General features: G+C 46.2%; 1 protein-coding gene across 9 annotated transcripts in view; it reads left to right on the forward strand.

Moving 5' to 3' along the window:
• The window catches only part of RREB1 (ras responsive element binding protein 1), a 175,221-nt gene that overhangs the window by 106,010 nt on the left and 46,300 nt on the right, over positions 1 to 22,911 (forward strand). For 7 of the 9 annotated variants that reach the window (XM_059179186.1, XM_059179189.1, XM_059179185.1 and 4 more), the window contains exons 2-6: positions 167 to 286; positions 3,326 to 3,452; positions 4,086 to 4,298; positions 9,588 to 9,677; positions 10,959 to 11,122. In XM_059179186.1, the coding sequence (XP_059035169.1) occupies positions 4,128 to 4,298; positions 9,588 to 9,677; positions 10,959 to 11,122 (425 nt within the window). In that variant the 5' untranslated portion in view covers positions 167 to 286; positions 3,326 to 3,452; positions 4,086 to 4,127. Of the gene's footprint in view, positions 1 to 166; positions 287 to 3,325; positions 3,453 to 4,085; positions 4,299 to 4,330; positions 5,578 to 9,587; positions 9,678 to 10,958; positions 11,123 to 22,911 lie in introns of those variants that run through there. The other 2 variants (XM_059179190.1, XM_059179192.1) reach the window with 2 other exon arrangements.

Below are 22,911 nucleotides of genomic sequence, written 5' to 3' on the forward strand. Positions count from 1 at the left end.
GGGGGGATTCCTGTCTGTCCCAGGCATACTGGGAGCCGGAAGCTTGCTTATGCAAGCGTATGTCCTTACCTTGTGACTCCCGCTGCTAAGTGGAGAAAAGGATGCAGAGAAGGGACCTTTTCTGGTCTTGACTCCCCCTTCATGTCACCTTTTCTCATTTGTGCAGGCTGCTCCGACTCTGCACGCCAGAGGTGGTGGCTTTGAGGTGTGACCCTGCCCGCGTCTGGGCTCCGCCAGTGCCAGCCTCTCAGTAAGGAGGGCCAGCTTGATAAGACGAGGAAAACAGGTCAGTTAAACTGGATCGACTTTCCTGGAGTCACAATAACTTGGAGTGTTGAGTCTTCTCTCCCCTCCCCACATTCCCTTTGAGTTGCTCTTTCTCTACCCCCGGGTCCTCCTGAGGCCTTGCTGCAAAACCTGTGAAATTGTGACCCTGAGTTGCTAGCTCCTGATCCAGTGGGCCTGAAGTGTGGGAGGAGAAATCTGGGGTGTCGAGTGTCAGTCTCATAGGAAGTAGTGCTTCAGACACCCCTCTTCCCTGCCCAGCGCCCCCCACCATTCAGACCGTTTCAACTAACAGACGCCTGGCAAGTCTACTTGGCCCTGTCGATGAAGATGAAGACTTGACTTCTTATCTGTGATGTGGGAACTTCATCGGAGCTCCCAGTCCTCTCTGGTTCCAGTTGGAGCACATTGCATTAGAATGGGGCCAGTGATTTTTTATTTTGTTCATTGTCAGTATTTTATTGCTGTTATTTGCTCTCCCCAGTAGCAGGCCTGATGCATAGGATGGTGTCAGGGAGCAAAGGGAAGCATGAAGATGCCAAGACTATTAATATCCCTAAAGAAAAACACGCTTTGTAAATGGACCTTAAGCTGTACGGTTCCACTTTCATCCCTCAGATCAAATCTCGGAAGGTTTAGGTTTTTCAGTTTGGGTTATTGCCCCAGTGTAGTCCAGCGTCGGGCATGGGTCCGGGCCATCTGGCCTCTGGTTAAATCCGTGCACAGATGTGCCTTAATGCTAACGTGGATTTTTTCCCATAACCTGGAACAATGAGCTCCCTTATTTTACACCAGGTCCTTTCCCTTCTTCCCTGTTCCATCCTCCCAGAACCAGAAAGAACTCAAGTATAAGACTCAAGAGCAAACAGGAGTAAAAACCAAAGCTTCTTGGGTTGCTTCTGAAACAGCTTTTCAGGGATGAGTCTAATAACTGGGCTCTTCTTTTCAAACAATGTAGCTGCAGGTTTGTTTTTGCTAACTGCATTTTCCGACCAGAGATGAGAAGTCTCATCTCTCATATTGCTACTTACTTACGTGTAAACTAGGTAAAGGAAGTAAATGTAGCATATGTTTTCCTGTCCAGACAAAATGGGAAACAACAAGTGTGTGTTTCTTCTTTTCCAATAGGGTTAAACCCTTACAATGTTCAGCCCCGGTGTTGTTTAGCTCTCATGGCTATGGGTAGAGATTGTATATTGAAGACACTTAGAGTGTTTGTAAGAATTTATGTTTGATGTTATAATGACTGTAACAAAAATTCTTACTAGCAATCTGGCTCTGTTACTTGAATATATTTTTTTATTTTATATTTATAATTTTAATTTTTCATGTTGACTGTCTTCGCTGTGCATTTTCCTTTCCCTGTTCAATGATAGGATATAGTTTTCACAACTTACAATTTTACATTGAGTCCTAGAGGTGTTTAACCTATTCCCAGATTTCAGTAAATGACCACATTTTTCTTTCCTAAGTGTATATTGGGCCAAAAGCAAGATTATCTCCTAAACTGCTCTTGTAGAGCACTAGAAAGGTTAACTTTCTTTTTACTGCCATAATGTAAGTCCAATAAAGAGTTATGGTCAGCTATTTCATAATTTGCTGTAGATAAAACTAAGGAGGAAATATATTTGAAAGAACAAGATGGTTTTAAGATTGAAGGCATCCACTTATTTGAGTCAAACAGACAAGTATACGCTGATTGATTATAACAGTTCTAGGGAACTGACGATACTTTTAGAAATGCAGTAGGAAAAAAATCGGGTGTGCCCCTGTGTATGCACACTTACGTGCATGTGCTTGTGTCTCACGATTTTTCCTAGACAGAAAAATCCCAAGTGAATTTTCAAACACCATCAAAAACAGTTAGTTTGAAGCGCAGTTCTAAAAGGCCTAGCATGGAGAAACTTCACAGGACAGCAGTTTGGTTTTTTCATTAATTTGGGATGTAGCTCTTCTCCCTTTGTGGGAAAGATGTGCGGGGGACCACTCCACCAAGTTATCTTAGTAGTTGCACGTTTCTGCAGCTCGTCCTTTTACTTACACCATTTGGAAACCCATTACAACCCTATCTTCAAAATGTCTGTCCACAAGGAAGGCACATTTCGTCTCTTGACGAGAAAAGTACGGTTCCTAAGACTCTCTTTGGCTCCTCTGGTAAGATTTTAGCTCAAGACTTCTGAGCTGATGGCACCATCACTTACTAAAGTTATATCCCCAAGTTCTTCTTGCTGTGCTGCTGGACACATTTGTAGCCACTCTGCATGTTACCATTTGTCATATCCTAGGTCACATCCCCTGAAGTTGGAGGAGGAAGCCATAAGAAATCATGTTCTTTCTGGTGGTGGTTCTAAGCCTTCACTTGGCTGCTGAGATAAGGAGCTTGATCTTTGACTAAAGTCCTGTTGAGGCCCACTATGGGATAATAGGATGTGTGGCTTACTGACAGGGCTCTCGCTCTAGAATATCTTCCCAGAGAAAATGAGGAAAGTAGTTTACCGGCAGACTTACTTCTGGCTGTACCTACTGCCGTGGTATGGAACTAGAAGGGGCTGAATGGCCACGAGCCATGGTGTTCCATTTGGTCATTCTGTTCGTATTACCACTTTTCTTTTTAGATCTGACCTAATACCTTCTAGACCATGAGATTTTCGTGAGTTCTTTTCCTGCCAGCCTTACCTTTGGTCAGTTTTAGGCAGAGACAGGTCAAGAAGGAGTCTGAGTGTGGGGGACTGGGGTATAGGGTATGAAGGAAAATTCAATGTGGGTATAAATGGGAACCCCAGAAAGTAAAATACCACAAAATTGTTTCGGCTGTTGAGAGTGAGGGTGACAGCACTATAGGGAACATCAGTTAGAGGTTGAAAAAGCAAACACAGAAGGTGGTTTTGGAAGAAAAGGATGACTTAAATATCACCTCCTCCCTTTTGTGTATTCTCGTGAATAGAGTGGCCTGAGATTACGACAAATACGTGGTTTCAGTTTTTTCATCCCTGGGTCAAAAGGCATTCACTGAATCTTTTTGCCTTTGCTTCCCTTCCAGTGTCAACAAGTGATAGAAGAGAAGAAAAAAAAAAAGAAGCGAACGCAGACCCCTTTCCTACTCCACGTGGATGATAGCTATAGCAGGGGAAGGTCTCATAGTATATGAGTTGGGGCAGAAAATGGAGGTAATTGACAGTGGGGGCCGGTTGGTTCTTCTTTCCACTCTCTGGGGTATAGGTACATGACATACTTGTATATTTGAAGCAACAGTCTTTTTTTGTGTTGATATGAAATTTGGTTATAAATCTGGTAGGATTGGCTTCTCAGTTGTCCTCCACAGTTCGGGCTCCCCTGTTAAAAACACTGTATTGTGGAAGTGGAGTTAAGTGAGACCTGATAGCCTTCATCATTAGTTGTTAAGTCTAGAACGTTTATGTAGTAGCATATGTGTTAGGGTTATGAGGAGGGTGCTGGCCAAACATTAGCTCCCTGGGCTTTCCTACTTGTTGGCCAAGCCTTTCCCATTCTGCCTAATGAAAGAATAGGGAAAGCCAAGAGACCTGTGTCTGCTGCTGTTGGGGGTTGTGTCGGTGTGTCCGCTCAGAAAGGAGGAAGCAAGGTTATCAGTCTCTGGCATGACAGAGCCTCATTCACGTGAAAGCTTAAGTCATTTTGGAGCATGAGTGTCAGCTTGAACAAAGGAGGGTTTTAGGTGTTTTGACCTGACTTAACAGTTACGGGAGCCCTGGCTGCCGCCCCCTGGCTCTGACAGACGCCAAATCTCACAGTGACCAACAGCAGCGATTTCCGATTTTCAGTTCTATGGCAGAGGCTTCTTAGAAGCTTAAACCCTTGACCCAATGACGTCAAGTCCGCCCATTGGCTTGGAAGGTTCAGACTTGTCTTCTGTCAACACCATGATGTCAACGGTAATGAGTGTAGGGAAGGTCGCCGAGAATGGCGGGAGCCCCCAGAGCGCCAAGTCCCCCACGAAGCCTCCGGGACCAAATCGGATTGGCAGAAGGAACCAGGTAAGCTTTTGTGCACTAGCTGTGGCATCTGGTGGCTTTAGTCTGTGAAGACGCTGGGAGAAGGATGTTCGCTTGAGCCCTAGCTTCCTAAGCTGAAACCCTGGACGTGTTCGGAACTTAGCACATACCGAGAGGCTTCGAAAGGGCATTTTTTTCAGGGCACATGTCAGTTTCCTCATGGAGAAAATTTTCTCTGCTCTGGTGTCAATATTGGTGGAAGCATCCTTTATTCTCTGTCCTGTAATTTGATTTGATTGCAAGCTTTCTTCACATGCTGTCTAAGGCAAAGAACTTGACGTACTCCTCCGCGGTTTCATGGTTCATTTCTTTCTTTATGCAGATGGTTAATTGGGTTTTCGAAGCCTCCTTCTTGATTTATTTTATTATTATCGTTTTTAGCTGTCTTCACATTAGGTAGCAAATAAGTACTGGTTTTGCTGAATCTCCCATTCCACTTTCCTTCCTTGACAAAGCACAGAATTTGACTCCAGAGAATTCTACTTTAGTCCTCTTGAATTTTTAGTGGGCATCAGGTCAGGAGGCGTGGGAAAGAGTAAGTGGGTGGGCCAGGATTGGAAGGACTAATTAATGTGTTAACAAAAGTCTGTGTCTCCTCCTTTGGGAAGTAAGGTGGATCTTTTAATTAACGTACCCATGGGGGCATGTGAAAAGTTGTGTCTCTTCTGTTAGCAACACATTCAGCGAAACTCGAGGAGTGAGGCAGAAGGTGAGTAGTTTTGTTCTTCTCTGAATCCACGTAATCCCAACTGATGAACTCCACGCTGAATTTTTGGTTAAACGTACTTAATGGGCTTATACCAAATCCTCGGGGGAAGAGGCAATCTTCCCAGTTAGCCTCTATTACCAGGGATGGCCTAGAAAGTAAACCCGTTGGGCTTCTGTGAATTTGTTTTCTATTTCGTTAATAATCGTCCAGTGACTCTCCTTCTACAGAATTGTCTGAGCACCATCTATGATGGTTTTCTATAAATTCTTAGAACATTAGTCCAGGCTTCTGATAGAAGCTGTCCTCCAGGAAGGGTCTTACCAGCCTAAAATCCCTCCAGCAACATAGGAGAAGGGTCCGTTTGCTCATGTCTTCCCCGCGGCTGAAGACTTGCAGGGCTCCGTGATGACGTAGGGTCAGAGCACTGATACCTTTTTCTCTCTTTTTTCCCTTGTCTCTGCCTGCCTCTCTTCCTATGGGTACCTGAGAAAATACTCAGCCTGTATGACTGTGGCCTGAGTCAAGAAGGAGCGCTAGCTCTGGGAAGAAAAGGTTTATTTCCACTCTCACATGACTGTCCATCCATCCATCTGTCCGTCCATCTCTCCATCCACCCACCCATTTCACAGTATATACTTCCGGCCAGGAACTGCCCCAGGTGCCAGGCATTTTGGGATGAACGAGATACAAAAAGTCACTGTCTCCTCATCCTTCTGTGTTCGACCAAGACTAAGTGGCATGGGTAGTGACGAGCGCACCGTTTCCCCGGCATAGGTGGGGTTGACCCAAGTCTAGGCTCTGGTCCCTTCCTGGTGCTTCAGAGACCGTGCGGGTAGAACTGTAGAGCATGGCCAGCAGCTCCTCCATCCCTGTGGAGGGGACTCTGCGGGCAAATGGTGCAAGTGTCCCTGAGCCTTTCTCGTCTGCTTCCGATGTCCTCCAGGGTTCCTTGGGTCACTGGCTTAGTGTTTGAGAGGGGGGTCTGGGCCCAGGGACTGTGGAAAGACAGTGCATGCAAAACCCCAGAGCACAGCTGGTGAGAGGGAATACGTCACCCTTACCTGTGAGCACACGGGCACGGCTGAGAGCAGGCGCCCAGAGAGAGAAGTCCCATCAGCACTAGCACTGAGTTCCAGGACAGATTAGCCACAGCCGGACGCTGACGAGGGTGCCAGATTGTTTCATTAGGGAATGGTTAGTTATCACATTAGCTGCTAATTTTATCTGTCAGCTCAGGAAGTCTGCTCCTTCCAGCAGCACAGCCGCAAGAACTGGATTCACAGGGCTCCGGCTGGGCTGCTCTCTTTTCTCTTGGGTTGCTTTGCAAAAATTAAATCTGAATCCAGGGATCTATATTTCTCCCAGACTGTTGTGGATTCTGTAGATCTGCTTTAGGGTCTGCGGCGGGCCGCAGCCAAGCCTCAGAGAAGGTCTGGGTTCCGGTTTGTGATAAACCCTGGACTCTGTGCTAGACAGTCCAGGGAGCTGCTCAGTATGTCTAGTATCTGCCTCGAGATGAACACAGAATGATGGTTTTTTTGTTTAGTTTTGTTTTTTAAGATTTTATTTATTAATTTGAGATAGCGTGATGCGGGGGGGGGGGTTGGTGGGGAGCGGCAGGGAGAGGGAGGAGCAGAATCCCCGCTGAGTAGGGAGCCCGACACAGGGCTTTAGCCCAGGACCCTGAGATCACGACCTGAGCCCAAGGTAGATGTCTAACCCACTGAGCTACCCAGGTGCCCTCCGCAAGATGGTTTTTTTAAAAATGTGCTGCCTCAGGAGCTTGGCCACAGGGATGCCTGCTTTTTACATTTATTGACATCCTACCCATGAATTTTTCTTTAAAAAATGTTTTTATATATTTATAATATATAATTATTAATCATTATATGTGTATAAATATAAATTTATATATTATTTTTTAATCTACTAATTGAACAAAAATACCCCAGAGACTGAGTTTTGGCCCAGCGATGAGACCACCCTCGTTATTATAGTGAGTGCTCATATTTTGTTGGGAATACTTGTGTTTCTGGTGTTTCTGTTTGCTGGTCAGCTCCGTGCTCATGGGAGTCGGAAGGGCCGAGGACGAGCGACCTCACACGACCTCACGCACCTCACGCCCCTGGAGGATGGAAGGGCACGGGTGACGGGATGAGACTATGGTGGCTCTTTTTCAGCATCTCTGGGTTAATCAACTTCCTTAGACTAAACATCCTTTTTTTTTTTTTAATTTGCAAACAAAAAAACGTGCAGCATACCTCATCCTCAGAGCCAGTGCCACAGGTTAGAAAAGCATTTGTATGGCTTCAGATGAGGCCTGTTGGACTTCGCAGAGGGAGGGAACTGCTGCGCGCAGGGCCATCCTGGACATCCCCATGTGTCCCCTCCACCCTGTCTGCCCTGTGGTGCCATTTGTGTTCAGAGTCTTCAGGGTGACTTGTATTTTCATCACATCTCACGAGCCAGCCACACGGGTGTTTCCTCTCTGGGCCTTGGAGTTAATCCTTTTTTGTTCAGACTTCCAGAGCGCAGTGGTCTACTGTCCCGGCTGTGGAGCTGCTGGCCCGAGTTCGACTGCAGGGTCTGCTACCCCACGGTTCTCTCCTTTGGGACAGCTTACTTGCCTCTCTCTACCTGTTTCCTCATCCAGAAAATGGGATCTATAATGGTGATTGTGGGGAAAAAAAAAAAAAAACACGACGTTTTCATGGGTGGAGTTGAGCGTGTAGTTAAGTGTTCAAGGGTGGCTTTTGTTGGCAGAGAACAAAAACTCATTCAAATGAATACAAGGAAAAAGAGGTCTGTTGAAGGAAGCCTAAGGGTCCAGCCTTAGAGACGGACGTCCCCTGTCTTTGGCTCCCTAGTCTCACGCTTCCATGAGGACTGATGGCCTCCCTAGCTGCATTCTCAGCTTGGGCTTGCCACGTTGCTCAGCCCAGGCCTCGGGCTACAGGAACTGTCTTCCTTTCCTTTTAAAGATTTTTTTATTTGTTCATTTGAGAGAGAGAGAGTGAAAGTGCACAAGCAAGGGAGGGGCAGAGGGAGAAGCAGGCCTCCCCGATGAGCAGAGAGTCTGACTCTGGGCATGATCCCAGGATCCTGAGATCATGACCTGAGCCGAAGGTAGACGCTTAACCGGCTGAGCCACCCAGGCGCCCCTACATGAACTTTCAATTCAGGGGTTCATGGTTACCTAAGAGGGTAACTTAGTGACCCCCCCAAACCTGGATATGTATGAGCAACTCCTGGGGAGCTTATGAAACAAGTTGATTTCTGGGGTACAACCCCCAACCCCCAATTGGATTTAGCAAGTCATGTGAGTTTGGGTTAGAATTCTAGTTCAGAAAAGCTTCCAGGTGATTCTACTGACCAGGGAAACCCTCTGATCTCGGTCCCTAAGCATCTGAATTTCAGATTCCTGGGACAGGTGTCCGAGCCTGGACTCTGTTGGTGTGGGTATGAGGACGGACAGGTGGTGGTGCTTAGGGGCTGTGTGGGTGAGGAGGCACATCTGGAAAGAGGGACCATAGCATATGGCTAGTGAAGGAGCACGTCCTTTTCCTTAAAAAGGTAAAAATCTGTTGCTTGCAGGAAGCCTGTCCCATGTGTTTTGAGGGAACAACAGATGAGCCATCTCGGCAAGTTGTGAGCTGGTTCTTTTGTTCTTTTGTCACCCTCTGTGGGGGTCTTCATTTTGGGTTGTCTGTCGTTCCCTATCTCGGTGGTTTGGGCAGCATTCTTTTTTTTTTTTTTTTTTTTTTTTTTTTTAAATTTTATTTGGCAGAGAGAGAAAGCAGGGGAAGGGGCGGAGGGAGAAGCAGACTCTCCGCTGAGCAGGGAGGCCCATGCGGGACTTGATCCCAGGACCCTGAGGTCATGATCTGAGTGGAAGGCAGACACTTAACTGACTGAGCCACCCAGGAACCCAGGGTTTTTTGTTTTTTGTTTAAGGGCAGCATTCTTATTCTTAGTGCTTATGAGCATTGTCAGGCAGGTGCAGACAGCAAATAAGAGGCTCGAGTTGATGCCTGTTGGGTGCACAGCTGGGCACTGAAGCCTCGCCCTTTTGGATCTATGGGGTTTTCTTAGGAAAACTGTGCTTGGGGCCCTCAAGACCAGGTAGAAGATTGTGACAGGAGCTGCCTAGATAGGGCTTGGGGAGAAGTGTATTCTGTTTCTAGCTCTGCTGTGACTTGATCCTTGATTTTTGGGTCCTCGCTGATGATTAATGGGATGGCGTTTGGTAAAAACACAACTATTTGTTGAGGTACTTACCCTGTACCGGGCACCGTTCCAGCCTTTTGTGTGTGTTCATTGATGGACTCCTCATCACCCTGCAGTGTGGTAGATGCTATTATTTTTCCCATTTGACCCCCGAGGAAACAGGGCAGACAGGAGCGGGACTTCCCCAAGCTCATACCCAACAGCTCTGGAGCCCGTGCTCTCAGCTCATTCATTGCTCTGGCTTTTGAGACCCAGGTACTTAACTCATGTCAGCCACTCTGCATTGGCTCAACTCTGCATTGAACTTGATTTTCCCTTGTGTTATGTCTTTGCAGGAAACGAAAGAGGAGAAGTCTTCCTATAACTGTCCCCTGTGTGAAAAGATTTGCACTACCCAGCATCAGCTAACCATGCACATTCGTCAGGTTTGCTGCCGATTTTCTATGTGTTTGAAAGCATTCTTCGTTAAGAGAAGGCAGTTTGATCTCTGCAGATGAACTGCGTCTCTGCTCCATTTAGATTTAATATGTGAACAGTCTTGAGGGTCGGTTATGAAATAAGTCTTGTGTGTCCAGGTTCCTGTGACCAAAATCCCAGGTCAATGTAGAATTACCTTTTCAGACTTGGACAAATATTTTGCTAACGGACCACATACAACAGAAGACCATTCGTCATACATGTCGTGTCAGTTTGAACTAAGTCTCTTCCTAGTACAGTGAGATCGTAGATGGGTCCTTTATACTGCTACAGGCTTCTGTTGTGCAGCAGGGAATTGGGGATTTCTTTTGCCTTCTATAATGGGACATTTATCCTTCTTCCTTACCTGCTGTGGGAGAAGACACATGATGAAGCATGGATGAATCTAGAACAATGGACTGACAACATGTGTAATACATGTATTTGGAGTGGGACTGGATGATTTTGTTCTCATCATGTTAGTGCCGTCTTTGGTCCCCTCCTCTGTTTCCCTACCCCCCACGTGCCTCCCCCTGGTAACCATCAGTTTGTTCTCTAGAATCAAGAGTCTGCTTCTTGGTTTGTCTCTCTCTCTCTCTCTCTCTCTTTGTTCCCTTTGCTCGTTTGTTTTGTTTCTTATATCCTGCCTATGAGCGAGAAGAATTGATGATACTAAAATCATAGCACAGTACTGAGTAATACCATCATTTAATAACTTGGGTTTGGGCAGAAATGTTCCTTCTTAACATCTCCCAGAGGCCAGAACTCCGAACTGTGCAGGTTTCAGTTCTCTTTCCCTGACAGCAGGACTGAGTCAGCAAACTGGAAGAAGGGATGTGGCCTTGCTGTGAATAGTGCAGGGTCCTTCTGCTCCTGTGAATACATGGGCTCCCTTAACCTCTCTGTGTCTCCAAGAAGGACCTGCAAAGGCTCCACTTCTCTCGGAGCCTTGCAGATGCGTTTTTCAAAACCGGAACATGAAAGCAGTAGAAGATCATAGATAATAGTCACTGGCCTGACAGACTTTTTGACATTTGGGAGGATATTCCAAATGACATTTAAAAAACATATATATAGATAGATAGATAGATAGATAGATAGATATCTATATATATATCTCAGAGAAGCTGTCCTGGGTATTTTCTTGTTTTGGGTTTTCTGTTCTGTATAAAGCTCTGACTTTGCCTTTCATAATAGCCCAGCTTTGACCCATCCTCCTAAGTGACCGCTGTGACGATTGCTTTCCGCAGCATAACACGGACACTGGAGGGGCAGACCATTCGTGCAGCATCTGCGGGAAGTCGCTGAGCTCGGCCAGCTCCCTGGACCGCCACATGCTGGTGCACTCTGGCGAGAGGCCCTACAAATGTACCGTGTGTGGCCAGTCGTTCACCACCAATGGGAACATGCACAGGTGCGTGAGGGCAGCTTTCGCCCAGTGGCTGCCGGCTACAGGGGGACGGAAAGCACAGTGGCCTCGGGGCGGTCTGGGGACTTGCCTAGAGGCCTGAGAGCTCTTGGGATCTGTGTGCTGGATGGAGAAGTCAGAGCTGGTCTTGCTGGCTCCTGCCTGGTGTCTCCCGTGTATTTGGATGGGTCTCTAGCCGTGGGAAGCAGAAGTACCTGGGCAAGGTCTTTAGCCTTTGGGGATCTTCAGGACGAGACACAGAGTCCTTCCCCCTCTGCCAGCTGCAGTTTCTTTGTTTGGGTGCCAGAGGTGGGCAGCCCATCAGATGCAGAGGAAGCCTCAGGGAGTAGCAGAGTAACCCTTCCCTCTGGAAAAACCGTTTGCGTATGCCTACCAGATTCCCTGTAGCCCTTCTCCTTGCAAAAAGTTTCTGAGGCCTTGGAATAAATAGACAGGTGGCCTGGTCTTGGAACTTCAGGATAAGATAGGATAAAATGAAGGAAAAGAGATCTGATAAGTGCCAGGAATTTTCTTCCTGAGAGAAGAAGCAGCTCACTCCAGAGTGGGAGAGAGCTCAGTGGTGGGCATATTAAAATTCTGTGGGACAAATAGAAAATATACTCTATAGAAAAATGACCTAGGTTTTGAGGGATTAGAACAAAAAGACTTTTTTTTTTTTTTTAAAGATTTTATTTATTTATTTGTAAGAGAGAGAGTGAGAGCGAGCACAGGCAGACAGAGTGGCAGGCAGAGTCAGAGGGAGAAGCAGGCCCCCTGCGGAGCAAGGAGCCCGATGTGGGACTCGATCCCAGGACGCTGGGATCATGACCTGAGCCGAAGGCAGCTGCTTAACCAACTGAGCCACCCAGGCGTCCCAAAAAGACTTTTTTTTTTAATGCTCATTTTATTCTTTCTACAAACATTTTAGGAACATCAGGACTCTAGGGAAGATTTTTAAAGGAACTGAAAAATATTTCACCTTCTTGGAAAATCAGACTATTTTTATTTTTCTATAACCCCTTCCAGGGGTTATGCTGCTTTCTTTTTAAAAAAGTGACTTTTTTTTTTTTTTACATTTTTGTTTCAAAAAAAGCTTTATGTAGTTACTGTGAAATTGATAACTTTGCTATCCGGTAATACTAAAATGGGGCGGGAGCAGTTCATTCCACCTAAAATCATGTTGTGAACCGCGGACATATTGCTGGGACACGCTGCAGTCGTGGGCAGATCTCAGGCTCTTGGAATTAGGCACCTGATGTCAAATCTCAACTCTACCACTTATAAGTTTTCCGTCCTTGAGCAAGTTACTTAACCTTTCGTGCCTCATTTTCCTCCTCACTGGAACGAGATTTTTAAAGAGGAATCCACTTCATTGGAGAGGGATGAGGGTTAGGGGATAATGAGTTTTGCACACAGTCGAGCCCCACTGTAAGCGCTCGGTGAATGTTATCTGTCCTTACTGTTTGCCTTTCGGAGTGATGTCGCAATCATCCAAAGCCTGTGGATTTCTCACTCCTGGAAGTAAGTAAGGTGCAGGGTGACTTTATGAAAGGTATCAATATGTTCAAGATTTTTTACAAAGTATTTTACTTTTTTTTCTCTTTGCGTATACATTTCAGTCCTCTTCGCCCCTCCCCTCCTCCTAGGAGTGTTTTGAGGCATGAAGAAGGAAGTCAGTAAATGCCATCACCATGGTTTAATATCCTATTTTACAGTCTAGCTTTTTGCTTTTTTACCAGCATGGTCAGCCCAATAGTATCATTTTACCTTCTGTTTGCCATTTTGTTTTGTTTTTCCTGGTCCTTCCCTCTGCGTATGCTTACATATTTGCCCTCTCCCCAATCTGGTCCTGGAGGCATGGCCTAGTCCCTTCTTGGGTGGTTTCCCTGCTTTCTCTTCCTGAGACCCATGCTCCATGGAGCTCCCCACGGGCCAGCTCTAACTCGTGGGAGGGCAGTGGCCTCATTAGTGAGGTGTACCCTCCTTGGGGCTGCTCTGGCCCTGCTCGTGATCGTCCATGAGCCATCTCTGGTCTCGGGCCCAGTTACTCCCAATTGGGAACATTTCCGTTTGGGGACTGCGTCTGTGATTGAACAGGACACGTGTGTAGCGCCTCTGTAAAGGGCACAGTTACTCCTTCTCCAGTGATGTAACAGACTGGGCTTCTTAAAAAGAACCGCAGCTAAAACCGTGGTGTACTGTGCATCGGGCACTGGGCTCAATACTTTGTTTTGTTTTTTGTCACCTTTATGAGCTACGATCCATATGCCATGGATTTCACCCACTTGAAGGGTCCAGTTCAGCGGGTTTTAGTTTATGCACAGAGTTCTGCAGCCATGACAACAGTGTTAGGTCATTTTCATCACCCCAGAAAGAAACTCCATTCCCATCAAGCGGCCCCTTCCCATTACTTTCCTGCCTTCCAGCCCTAGGAAAACACTAATCTACTTCGGGTCTCTGGATTTGCCTGTTCTCTCTGGTCCCTCTGTGACTCGTTTCCTCACTGACCATTATGTTTTCAAGAGGCCTCTGTGTGGTAGCATGGCTCATCACCCCATTCTTTTTTATTGTCAAATATTAGTCCATTGTGGGGATCTGCCCTATTTACCCATCTCTTTCATCAGCTGGTGGACATTTGGGTCCTTTCCACTCTTAGGCTGTCACGTGTAATGCTCCTGTGAATGTTCTGGTCCATCTTTCGGGTGGACGCGTGGTTTCATTTCTCTCGGGAGGATACTTGAGAGTGCCGTGGCTGGGTCACGTGGTACCTCCATGTTTACCATTGTGAGGACCGGCCAGACTGTTCTCCAGAGCGGCTGCATCAGCTTACAAACCCCCCATTGGCGTGGGGGGTGGATCGAGGGTTTCCACGTCCTTGCCAGCACCTGTTCCCGTCTGTCTTCTTCATGACAGCCGTCCGATGAGGTGTGAAGTGGAATCCCATGACTTTTGTAACTGTAGTTCTTCCATTTAAGTCTGTGATCCGTTTTGAGTTCATACTTGGGTATCCAGTGAGGAAGGGGTCCAGCTTCAGTCTTCGTCACTTTGCTGAAAAGACTTTTTTCTTTTCCCCCATTGAATGGTCAGGCCATTCTTGTCAAAATTCAGTTGACCATAAATGCAAGGATTTCTCTCTCTGCTAGTTCTTTTCCATTAATCCATCCTCGGGCCTCTCGTGGCATTGACTTACTCCAGCTTTTTGTCTCAAGTTTTGAAACTGGGAGGTGCGAGTCCTCCAATGGCGGTCATTTTCAAGATTGTCTTGGCTACTCTGGATTGCTTGCATTTCCATATGAATTTTAGGATCCGTTTGTCAAGATCTGCAAAAAGGCAGCTGGCATAATTACAGGGTTTATAAAGTGCATAGATCAGTTTGGGGCATTGCCACCTTACCAGTATTAAATCTTTGAACATGGGGTATTGTCCATTTATGTCCATTACATCTGAATGGATTTCTTTCAACTGTGTTTTAAATCATTTTCAAAGTGTAATTTATTTATTTAGAGGAAATTGGCAGAAGACTTTTTAAAAACATATATTTATTCTAGAAAGAGTAGCATGGGGGAAGGGACAGAGGGAGAAGGAGAGAGAATCTCAAGCAGATCCAGGCTGAGCACGGAGCCTGACCCGGGGCTCCATCTCACCACCGAAATCATCATCTGAGCCGAAATCAAGAGTTGGGTGCTCAACCGGCTGAGCCACCCAGGCACCCCAAGTTTTATATTTATTTTGTTAATTTATTCCTAAATGTCTTATTCTTTTGGGCTATATTTGAAGTGGAATTACTTTTTTGATTGTTCGTTGAGGGTATATAGAAATACAAGTCACATTGTGTACTGACCTTGTTTCTGGCAGCCTTGCTGACCTGTTTAGAAACGATTATTTCGTGGATTCTGTAGGATTTTCTACGTATGCGGTCATATCGTCTGTGAATAGAGATAGTTGTGCTTCTTGCTTTGAAACTAATCTGAATGCTTTTTCCCCCTGCCTGCAAGCCCTGGCCAGCCCTTCCAGCAGGTGTTAAATAGAAGCAAAGAGAACAGACGCCCCGATCTTATTGCTAATGTTAGGTAGAAAGCATTCCCGCTTTCTTAATTAAGTATGATGCTGATTATGGGTTTTCATAAATGTCCTTTATTGGTTTGAGGAAATGCTTTTTAGCCTGCTGACTGTTTTCATCGGGGAAGGTTGTTAGATGGTGTCAAACGCCATTTTGGCATTTATTGAGATGGTCCGGCTGTTTTGTCCTGTCCTCCATTCTGTTTTGGATGTTAAATCAACCCTCTTCCTGGGGCACCTGGGTGGCTCAGTAGGTTAAGCATCTGCCTTCAGCTCAGGTCATGATCCCAGGGTCCTGGGATCCAGCCCCAGGTTGGGCTCCTGCTCGGCAAGGAGCCTGCTTCCCCCTCTCCTCCCTATCTGTGCTCTCTCTCTCTCACTCTGTTGCTATCTCTGTCTTTCTCTCTAAAATAAATAAATAAGATCTTTGAAAAAATAAAAAATCAATCAATCAACCCCGTTCCTGGGATGAATCCCACTTGGTCATACTGTACAATCACTTTCCTATGTTGACAGACGTGGTTTGCTGGTATTTCATTAAAGAGTTTGCCTGTCTTCGTAAGAGATACTGGTCTGTCGTTTTCTACTCAGTCCTCATCCGGTTTTCATGCCAGAGTAATTCTGCCAGCCTCATACACTGAGGCTGGGAACTGGTCGGTCCACCTCTGTGTTTTGGATGAGTTTGTTGGTGTTAATTCTCTTTATGTATTTGGTAGAATTCACCAACAAAGCCACCTGGGCTGTTCTTTCTGAGACGTTTTCAAACTACTAACCCAGTGTCTTGGGACAGGTCTCTCCGCATTTCTGTTTCTTGTTGAGTTCCTTTCCTTCATTTGTGTCTGTTCCAGGAATTTGGCCATTTTCTGTAAATTATCTAATTGGTCGGCTTACAGGTTATTCGGTTTCCCTTTCTAGTCCTTTCTGTCTCGTGGTGAGTAGTTCTGTCCCCTGTTTGATTCCTGATGGGAAGCATTTGAATCTTCTTTATTTTTCCCTCAGGCAGTCTAGCTAAACATTTGTCAGTTTTATTGATATTTTCAAAGAAACAGTGTTTGGTTTTGTAGGTTTTCCTCTGTTGGGTTTTCTGCTGTTCATTTATTTCCCACTCTACATTATTATTTCCCTCCTACTTGCTTTAGGGTTAGCTTGCTGTTCCTTCTCCAGCTTTTTAAGGCAGATGGTGAGAATATTGATTGGAGAACTTTGTTCGTACTACAGGCGTTTACAGCTAGAAATCTCCTTTGAGGCATTTGCTTTAGTTGCAGCCTATAAATTTTTGTATGTTGTGTTTTCTTGTTCATTCGTCTCACAGTATTTCTTTATTTCCTGTGTGACTTCTTTGACCCGCTGGTTATTTCACACTGTATTGTTCAGTTTCTGCGTATTTGTGAATTCCCAAATTTCTTGCCGCTGTTAATTTCCAATATCGTTTTGTCATAGTTAGGGAACATACTTTGTATGATTTCAATCCTTTGAAATTTCTGGAAGCTTGTTTTATGGCCGAGCATATGGCATGTCCTGGAGGACGTCCCATGTTTGTTGGAGAAGAATGTGTGAGCTGCTGCCATTGGCGTGTTCTTTAGAGGTGCTTTGAGGTCGAGCTGCTTGGTCTGTTGTTCACATCTCCTATTTCTTTATTGACCTCTGTTTATTTTTATGGGCTCTGCCTCTAAGGTTTGGGGAATTATTATCCCATTTTGCAGATGAGGGAACTTGCAAAAGTTTCTTTGGGGGGGTGTTTCTGGCTTTGTATTGTTGGCGCTAAAAGCACCCTTGTGATACTCTGAGCTGTGTGACCTTAGAGAAGTTGTTTGACCTCTCTGTGTCTCAGCTACTTCATCTGCAGGAAGAAGTGCTCTCTGACCGGTGTTGTGGCAGCATGGCGGTGGTTCATGAATTAATACATGTGAAGCGCTTTGGAGAATGTTTGTTAAATCAGCGGTCACCAATATTGCTATCACATGTGCCACTGAGGGACAGTATACCAAGGAAACATTCCTCTAATACCAGAAAATAAATCAAGAGGTTGCTTTTACTTTTGTTTTCTTTTTGCTATACTCAGTCTCTTCGTCTGAAGAGCCATTAGGATGTTCGAGTTTATCACATGACGTTGACTTGGCCTTTTCTGCAAAATTGCAAATAATGAGTTGAAAGAGCATTCAGGTTTTGGTCATCATTCACAGTCATTACCACCTTCATTTGTTGGTGAAACTGTACTTTTGGGAAAAAAAAATTATAAAAATGTGAATACACCTACAGAAATGTACTAGAGAGAGTGGAGTTAGATTTATTTGTCCCAGCGGATCTGTTCCAGAACCTGGGACTCCAATGGTGAGCTGCGATCCCTCCTAAGCACATGCCTGTGTTTCATTAATCAGGGGCCGGAGCGGCCCGGGGACGTGTGTGTGCAGGAGTTAGAAAGAACTGTGAAAACCCAAGTTCTGATGAGCTGCGTCCTCTCCGGGTTTTCAGAGCATGGAAGGAAGCTGGTCGACTGTGAGTTTGCTGCTCAAGATGGAAGTTTGCTCTTTCTCCTTTCTTATTTTCCTTCTGCCGCTGCTGCTGCTGCTTCTGCTTTCCCAGGTCTGTGGCACCAGCTGGGATCAGGAGAGCCGGGAGCTCCCCTGGGGCGGCGTTTGGGGGTGGGGGTGGTGACCAGAGACCCCGTGCGTCTGGGGAACATACATGCCCCACCCCTCCCTTCATCTCTGGCACTGATCTTCCCTCTCTCCCCCGAGGGGTGCAGATCCCTGTGGTGTGGCTCTCTAGAGCCATTTCCCCAAGGCTTGATTCCACAAGGCTGGTGTGGCACCCAGTGTCACTTAGGAACACACAGGTGACCTTCCTTGGGCGTCCCGCTCAGCCCTGCTACTAGGAAAGGCCTGTGCACATGCAGAGGTGATGGTTATCTCTGCGTTCTTCTGGCACGTTCTTCCAGATAAGTCCTGCCTTCTCGAGCAGCATGCTGTGGGGGGCCGATCTGGGCTCCGCCCCCACACTCCTGTTGGCTTCAAACCTCTTGCAACCCAGACCCCAGGAACTAGATCTTTTTCAGTTTCAGGTGGTTCTTAACTGACATTGAGGTACTCTGTCGCCACACACTTTATGAAGCAACTCCATCTCTTTCCTTGTGTGGCGAGTCATCATATGAGGATACAGTAGTTATCTCTGTTTATAAGGGGACTGAGTCCTTTTATCTAGTTTTCTTTATCTTAGTGGTAGGACAGGAAGGACCCTCAGCACCCAGGCAAAAAGGCCTTCTCGATCTCTTAGCAGACCTTGTACAATTGTTCAAGCTGCCACTTCCCTGTCTGCAGACTCTCGTGTTTTTGAGTTTTGGAAATCTTTCATCCCAAACCACTCTGACCGCAGCCGAGTTCCTGGGCAGAATAATATGCTTCATCAAGTGCAAAACATGTATCACGGAAACATCACCGTGCCTCCAGCTTTTAACTTCCCAGAATTCTTTATCAGCTGCTCCCACGTTGAAAATTTGGATTGAGCGGTGCTTGTCTTCCAAAACAAACTTGGGAAACTGAGCCAGAGCACACCCGCTGGGAGAGCTCAATGTAGGAAAAAGGGCATTGAGCTTTGCAATTAGCAAAACTTTCCAGAAAGTGCTGGACTTCAGAGCTGTGAAGAAGTGATGGTGTTTGAAAGAGAAGATTGAAACGGATCTCCTCTGGAAGAAATCTTACCTCTGAGATGGCTGTCTGTCTTTTGCCCCTCCATAATTGCCTTGGGAAAATAGGAAATTAATTTCTACTTTGCTCCTCATTTTACAAACTATGGACCTTTAAGCTGACAAAGAGAGTTGTGGAGTGTGTGTTGCGTTTCAGACACACCGAACACCGTGGCAGGAGCAGGCTTTCCTAAGTGGCTTCGCCATTCATTCTCCAAAGAGCAGGATTGTGTGCTCCTTTCGGCCGTGTCGCAGAAGGGCGAACATGAGGCAGGGAAATCCCGAGAACGTCATCTAGTTGTCTGGCATGGGCTTTCTTCCCTGCTGCAACAGGCATGACTTTTTCTGTTGCTAGGTACAGGAGACAGAGCCTGAGGATGCCACTGGACAGCAGTCTTCAGGAACAGAGGCTTATGTGTTCCTATTATGCTGGAAGAAAACGTTCACTGCGCAGAAATGTGACCTGCTCCATGACAGATGAGACCACAGAGGCTCTGAATTTAGCTCACTACTCTCAGATGCTGAGGCGGAGCCAACCCTTGGCATGCACAAGTGAACTTGGGTATCTGAACAGGTGGCCAGCAGTGGAGGACAGAAGGAGCAGGGGTCGGACAGTGTCTTGGAAGGGGACAATCCCTTCTTTACCCTCAGAGCCCAGCAAGGGGAAGGGCCCTGTGAACTTCGCTCATGGTAATAATGCGTTTCTGAGGATGACCTGGAACTAGTTTGGGGACTTGCTCTTTCTCCAGAGTCGGGGTGGGTGCTCAGGTTCAGCTAGGCACATCTTGAAACAAGTCTAAATCACCAGGTACACACTTCCCTGATGTATCCCTGTGAAGGAAGAAAGGTATCAGGTCCCACGGGAGGAAGTAATTCGGAGGATAAAAATCTGTGGGTCACCCTACTCAGAACTATGTGCATTTTTTTTTCTACTAAAAAGGAGGAAATGGGGCATCTGGGTGGCCCTGTCAGTTGAGCAATCAACTCCTGATTTTGGCTCAAATTGTGATCTTTCGGTGTTAAGGGACGGAGCCCCATGTTAGGCTCCGTACTGGGCATAGAGCCTGCTTAGGAATCTCTCTCTGTCCCTCCCCCTTCTCTAAGAAGGAAGCAGGGAGGGAGGGAAAGAAGGAAGAAATGATTATATAATGACTTTTCGGTTATCTACAACTTAAGTGTCTTTCCCTGGAGGGAAAGACCAATCAGAAGAAAATCTCTTTAGGTGACTCGCAGAAACCTTAACACATTGGGTTGCACTTAGAAGATGGTAAATGTCCTGTGACCATGTGTGCAGCTCTTAAAAGGTGGTTGAGGGGTTTGTGGGGAGTTTCATGGTGTGTGTGCAGTCAGTGCGATGGGAACATGTGGTATTGCTGGACTCAGGACTGCATACATTTGGTGGTGTTTGGTGACTCCCTGGTGGTTTTTGATGGTTGTACTTGGGTATCGAGGCAGTTCTCATCTGTCTTAGTACAATGGATACTGAAATAGTCATATTTCAAGTACAATCTTAGAAAGCTTTTCATTTCTTTTTTTATTAAAAATTTTTAAAATTTATTTGACACAGAGAGATATCACAAGTAGGCAGAGAGGCAGGCAGAGAGAAGGGGAAGCAGGCTCCCTGCTGGGCAGTGGAACTCGATGTGGAACTTGATGTGGAACTCGATCCCAGGACCCTGAGATCATGACCTGAGCAAAAGGCAGACACATAACCCACTGAGCCACCCAGGTGCCCTTAGAAAGCTTTTCTTTAACAGAATTGCCACTTTTTTCTTTTTAACTAGGAAAAAAAAACCCCCGTCATATAAATGTCATACTTCATTCTGTGAACATGCCTCTTAATATGCTTTTCATTCTCTTTGAGAGTCCACATCATTAAAAGGCCCAGGATTTTCCCCCTGAGCATCAGCATTGACAAATCTATGTATCACAGCAAGTTGTCTGACTTCCTAGTTTCCCCCAGTAGCATTATTAAGCTTTCACCAAGTGAGTTTATTGTGTGATTATATTTAAACGCTCTTCGCCTTCTCTTTACATCTCATCAGCTGAAAATGAAACCCGTGTGCCTGTATTTTAAGTGCAGTAGTGGTTTGTGTAAAGGCGGCCTCTCTGTGTGTCCTCTGAGAGCTCTTCCTTCCTCTCTGGCCAAGGCCGATAAGGATGCTCCTTCATCTGTCATGGGGCTGCGTTCTGCTCCCAAGAGTTGGACAGCGTGAGTGTTAAAGGCTGTAATACACACCCAAGCCCCTGGCTCACATAAATGTTCAGCAAATTGTGGTTCCCTTCCTTTCCCTTCTCTCCTGGGACACTTAACCCCCCAGTTCCTTCCACGTGTTCATAAGCACGTGTGTTTACAAAACTGAGAAAAGAGACTGTGACCTTCAACCACGAGGGTGCCCTAAGCTGCCATCTAAGAACCTGGCAATCTGAAAGGGGTATTTTGTAGACAGGCTGTGTGCCATAGGCCTGAATTTTCTTTTCTGAAAATCCTCATTGTTAGTCAAACCCTTCTTTTTTGGGGGGGGGGATTGCTTGTTTTGAGGCGCTGGTCTGTTTCACGTGTGGGTTTGCATTTATACTATTTGATGAGAGCCTGTGGTTCTTTTCTGAATTCTGACTTTTACATTTTAGAAATCTGCAAATAGCAGAAGGCTACCACTAAGAGAAAAAGAACAGGTCAGAGTGATTGGTCACAGAATTTCATTTTTCAGATGAAGTAAAAAACATAAGACCAAAGCTGGAAGTTGACCCATTTCAGTTGATAGTCTCTCGCGAAGCCCGTTTTATGTTTGACGTTCTCTAAAACATTTTCCCTTCTACTTTGTATTTGTTTTTTCTTTCCTAGTACCCCTCACGGTGAGCATAGCTTACTTTTCTGAAATGATATTTGAAAAATGGCCTTGCTGCCTGTGCCCATATTTTATTCAGCATTTTCCTCCTGAGGACCAGGTCAAGTTCAGAGGGCAGACCAGAAGTCTGCAGGTGCGGGGATGTGAAGGCCTTTTCATTCCATCACCGTTTCTCACATTTACAAACTGCTTCATCATGAAGGAGTTCATCATCATTTAGCCCCCGGGATGCTAAAGCTCATAAGTTGGGTTTGCTCCTCTCTTGGCTGAGCAGGTATTTGTTTTTGGAGATTGGAGCAGACGCAAAAGATGTTTCTTTCAAATGCAAGCATTATGGTATTTTTTTTTCCTTTTAAGATTTTATTTATTTATTTGACAGAGAGAGACACAGCGGAGAGAGGAACACAGCAGGGGGAGGGGGACAGGGAGAAGCAGGCTTCCCGCTGAGCAGGGAGCCTGATGCGGGGCTCGATCTTAGGACCCTGGGATCATGACCCGAGCCCAAGGCAGCTGCTTAACAACTGAGCCACCCAGGTGCCCCGGCACCATGGCATTTCTGATCTGTCTTGTTGAAATATTCCGAAAGCTCAGTTACACCAGGTAAGAGCAGTGAATTCACGGCACCAATATCTGGAGCATCCATGCTTGCCCACACTTGAACGGCGTGGCAGTTGTGAGAGCTAGAAATTAGGTCACAGAAGGTAAGGTATGTGTTTGCTGGGGTAGGATGAGGACCGAGGGCCCGCCCCTGCTCCAGACCCCGCCGCACGCCCTCCTCCTCTCCTACCCTGCCCTCTGCCCATGTCCCTGCAACTTCAAACAGATCCTGAGCCTGTGTCCCCCTTCGTCCTATACTATCAAAGTAGCAAACAGGGGAGGAAGGGGAGGAGGAGAGCGAGCCTGCCTGCCAGCGTTAGATCACAAACTTAAGCCCGCAGCTCTACACCTCGTGCTTTATACCTTGGATTTTTCCACCTTTGTTTAAATATTCAACCTGTCCGACCTGTTTGGGCTGGACAAGCTGGTGCTAGCAAACATCAAAACGTGCCCACTCACTGTCAACGTTTTTCTGATTTGTTAAGGAAGGTGATTAGCAGCAAATTCTGTCTCCCACCGCCACCCCCCCACTAAAAAGTAAGCAGGCAGCCCAGAAAGCTTAGCAGAGGTCCTCATCACAGTGAAGCCCTGCTCCCCGCCCTGGGCAT

This window comes from Mustela lutreola, chromosome 6 (assembly GCF_030435805.1).
Source record: "Mustela lutreola isolate mMusLut2 chromosome 6, mMusLut2.pri, whole genome shotgun sequence".
Classification (NCBI taxonomy): Eukaryota; Metazoa; Chordata; class Mammalia; order Carnivora; family Mustelidae; genus Mustela; species Mustela lutreola.